General features: G+C 39.6%; 1 long non-coding RNA gene and 1 gene segment (V, D, J or C); one reads left to right on the top strand and one right to left on the bottom strand.

The window, feature by feature from the left end:
- LOC113607920 (uncharacterized) overlaps window positions 1-3,407 on the bottom strand; it is a 15,001-nt gene extending 11,594 nt beyond the window's left edge. Inside the window, exon 1 of the long non-coding RNA XR_003428142.1 lies at window positions 1,844-3,407. This is a non-coding gene — a long non-coding RNA (uncharacterized LOC113607920). The remainder of the gene's footprint in view (window positions 1-1,843) is intronic.
- Window positions 431-1,850, top strand: LOC113607915 (T cell receptor alpha variable 13-1-like). The segment is given in 2 exon segments: window positions 431-534; window positions 1,023-1,850. Coding segments are annotated over 2 exon segments (417 nt in total).
- Window positions 3,408-3,902: the final 495 nt, after the last annotated feature.

Genomic DNA, 3,902 nt, shown 5'->3' with positions numbered 1-3,902 from the left:
AAGATTCCATTTCATCTTACATAGGAATCAATGGGGGATTTCTGGGCATGAACTTCTAGGTCAGATGGGTTATTCTCAGAGCTCCATGAGTATGAGACTGGCTACAGTAGATGACCACCTTCTGGGACTGTGGAAAATTGATGGGGAATAAGGAGCCCAGTGGAATCTACCCTCTGATATATTTGTTTCATTCAGACTAAATCTCTAAAGGGTTAGACCTAGGCAAACATCTAAAAGGAAAGCAGACTGCTATGCTGTTGTGCTGGAAGTTTTTACCCTCTATTCTTCCTGAGTGCTCAGTTGAACCTTGAACGGAAGCCCATTCTGAGGAGCTGTCACCCTGCTATTGGCTTGCTTCTGGGGACAGCCCTAGGTGAGAGCTGCTAGTGTGGGCTCTGGCAGGTGCTGCTGTGCCTCGTCCTTGGTTCATATCCCTGGTCCAGGCTCAGACTCAGCAACAGAGCCTGACCCTGGGTCCTGCTTTACACTAGAATATGAGGCATTTGACAAGAGTGACTGTGCTCCTGATCTTGGGTGAGTTATTTTGGGATTAAGAGGAATTGGGATATGGGTCTGGACAGGGATCTGCAACCTTGCCTGCTACCACTGCTTTTTTTTTTGGCGGTATGCAGGCCTCTCACTGTTGTGGCCTCTCCCATTGCAGAGCACAGGCTCCGGACATGCAGGCTCAGCGGCCACGGCTCATGGGCCCAGCCGCTCCATGGGCATGTGGGATCCTCCCGGACCGGGCATGAACCCGTGTCCCCTGCATCAGCAGGCGGACTCTCAACCACTGCGCCACCAGGGAAGCCCCCCACTGGGGCTTTAATCATGTTCTTGTGGCTGCAGCTGGACTGTGAGTTGAGTGTTTAAGGGAAACAGTGTATTAGTGGATATTCTTTAGAAGCCAAGACTGGCTTTATTCAGGTTTCTTCTAGTTATTATAGAGAAGGAAAAGTAAATTCTGGAGCTTAGTAATCTGGCAACCCTTCTCCTTTCTCTGACTTCTTCTTTCTGCATAGGTGTCAGTCTTGGAGAGAAGATGGAGCAGAGCCCTTCTACCCTGACTGTCCAGGAGGGAAACAGCTCTGTTATCACCTGTACTTATACAGACTCTGCTTTAGACTACTTCCTTTGGTATAAGAAAGAACCTGGAAAAGGTCCCCAGCTCCTTATAGATATTCGTTCAAATAAGAACAAAAAAGAACACCAAAGATGGAGTGTTTTATTGAATGACAAGGCCAAACGTCTCTCCCTGCACATCTCAGACACCCAGCCTGGAGACTCAGCTGTCTACTTCTGTGCAGCAAGTACACAGTGCTTCCCAGGCACCTGCTACCTGTACTCAGAGCTGCGACTGGGGCAGCCTCCTTCCTTTGGCACAGACTTTCGTGTATAGCATTTGTCATATTGTTTGTCTGCAAGTGGAAACTAATGTATTAGACATGAAATGCATAGAGTAAGATTAGGTTCAAGATGACCCAGAAAGTGTTATACATTTTTGTGGATAACTGTTGCTTACTGAATTCTTGAAGGGAGTTAGTAATATTTTATTTCAAAATTGTAAGATTGATGTTACATTGCTATTCAGACTCTTCTTCTCTAAATAACTCCCTGGTATCAATATCACAATCCTTATTGGGAATAGATTTTTAAATACTGTGTTTTGAAAACAGCATTTATTATTTTTCTGATTACACAACGTTACATGCCGGTTATAGGAAATGTGTGATATTCAATAATATGATATTGACAATTCTGTAATCACATAATATTGCTAATATTCAGTTTACCCTTTTTTATAAATTCTTATTATAAATAGGCTCATGATTTTTTCACTTACCATTACATCTTGAATTGAGCATTCCCCATTCATCAAGTCTTCTCCTCAAACATCTGCTTTTTTAATTGTCCTGCAAGAGATAGTAATAAAGTACAGCTTTATAGTAATTTTCTTCCTGTAAATTTGTGGTAAAAGTTGTCAGCCTGTTTTATGTGCTTTTTATGTACCACTTTCTTATTGAGAAAATGTGACATAGGTCTTCCTTTAGTGTCCATTGATGGAATTTTTTTGTGTGTCTTTGAATTAAATTAGGATAGGAGGTGATTTGAGAATGTGAGCTTTATATAAAATTCAAAAATCTATTCTCTTTACGAAATTCTGTATCTGTTTACATTTACTCTTGCATAGAATTTAGAAGACAGAGTTCTGTGTCTTATTTGCTGCTTTATCTGTAGTACCTAGCACAAACTTTTTCACATAGTTGATTATCAGTAGATGTTTATGACAGAAATAAGAAAAGGTGAATTCTGCTATTTATTCATATTTTGATTTAAACTTTGTAATTGAATTAAATTATAAATTGATTTGTGGAGAACAAAACTCCTTAACGTGTATATTTGATAATTTGATTAAGAACATACTATTTATTGCTATTTATAAATGTCTTTAATTCTCGGTAAAGCACTGCTTAAAATAATTAAATTTATTCCTAGACTTGTGTTTTGTTACCATTATGATTGAAATCTTCCTTTCTGGGGTATGTGGGACATTTTTTTATATGTATTTATCAGCCCCTTACTATTATTACTGGCTTGCCTAAAGGCATTTGGACTAATGGCTAATCTAGAGACAGCTTGCTACAAATCTCCTGCCTCATCTTCATGCTTTGACTGGATTAAACATTACTAAGCATAACCTTCTCTTTTAAAATGTTATTTCCTTAGTGTTGTACCTAAATCAATGGAATGAAAGAAGTTGCATAAATAATTAATTCCCTAGTTCTGCAACACCTGGTCAAGGGTAGGCTATTCTCAATATCCCTCATATTCTTCCTAAGGATGTATATAATTAATGACTGGTATGGTGAGAATGATGCCTCTTGTCTGAGTTATGGTTAGTAAATTGCAAACTCTTTTTTTTCTTATAGGGAAAGTCATCATACTAAATCAGATTTAATACATCTAAACAAGAAAGACTAGTATTGCAGCCCAACACCTCAACCAGCTTTGATTATTTCCCTCATTGTAATCACTAGCTCCTGTCCAGGAGAAGCAAGGTGACTCTTAGTTGGTCTATTTCCTCCAAGACTGATAATGGAGTGAATGGGAAGCGTGGCTTATATTTTATTGATTTATTCTTCTTAAATCAAGTCAGAAGAGAGAGAGGATGCAATTACTATGGGCTTTCCTGCTTTGCAGTAGTTAGGTGAGAATTTATTCAACAGAAGTGAAAAAAAAAGCTCTATGCAGTGTGCAGAGTCAGTCACAGCTCAGATTCAGACACATTCGAGCTTTAAACCTCCACTATGGTTAGTGTATTTGTTTCTTACTGTCTCTGAAGATAGTGTGTGCAGAAGGCGGCCGCATTCTGCAGGCTCGGGAGAAACAAGACAAATGAAAGCAGTCAACACCGCCATAGGGAAAGGAAGAAAAAGGGAGGCCGTCAGCACCCAGACTGGATTCCCAGGATCAAGAGAAGGCGGTGAAGTTTGCAGTAACGTCTTCAGTTACTTACAAAAGACTTATTTTGCCATTTTGAACTTAGTGTTTTAAATTTTTGTTCCTAAGTAATTATATAGAAAAGTTGACTATTTTTGGTGTACATTTCTGTTTATTTGAATTTTAATACATTGTATAGATCATGTAGCCATCACATGATTATTACACAGAACAGTTTCATTGCTCCCCAAAACTCCTCTGTGCTATCCTGTTGTAATTACAAACTCCCCTATTCCTAACTCTTTGCAAGTACTGGTCTGTTCTTTCATATTTTTATCTTATTAAGAATGTCATATGGGGGCCTCCCTGGTGGCGCAGTGGTTAAGAATCCGCCTGCCAATGCAGGGGACACAGCTCGAGCCCTGGTCTGGGAAGATCCCACATGCTGTGGAGCAATTAAG

The sequence above is a fragment of the Aethalodelphis obliquidens genome, unplaced genomic scaffold, assembly GCF_003676395.1.
Source record: "Aethalodelphis obliquidens isolate GAN/ISIS:26980383/991018 unplaced genomic scaffold, ASM367639v1 scaffold51, whole genome shotgun sequence".
In the NCBI taxonomy this organism is placed as follows: domain Eukaryota; kingdom Metazoa; phylum Chordata; class Mammalia; order Artiodactyla; family Delphinidae; genus Aethalodelphis; species Aethalodelphis obliquidens.
This window is presented reverse-complemented; position numbering and strand designations above follow the sequence as displayed.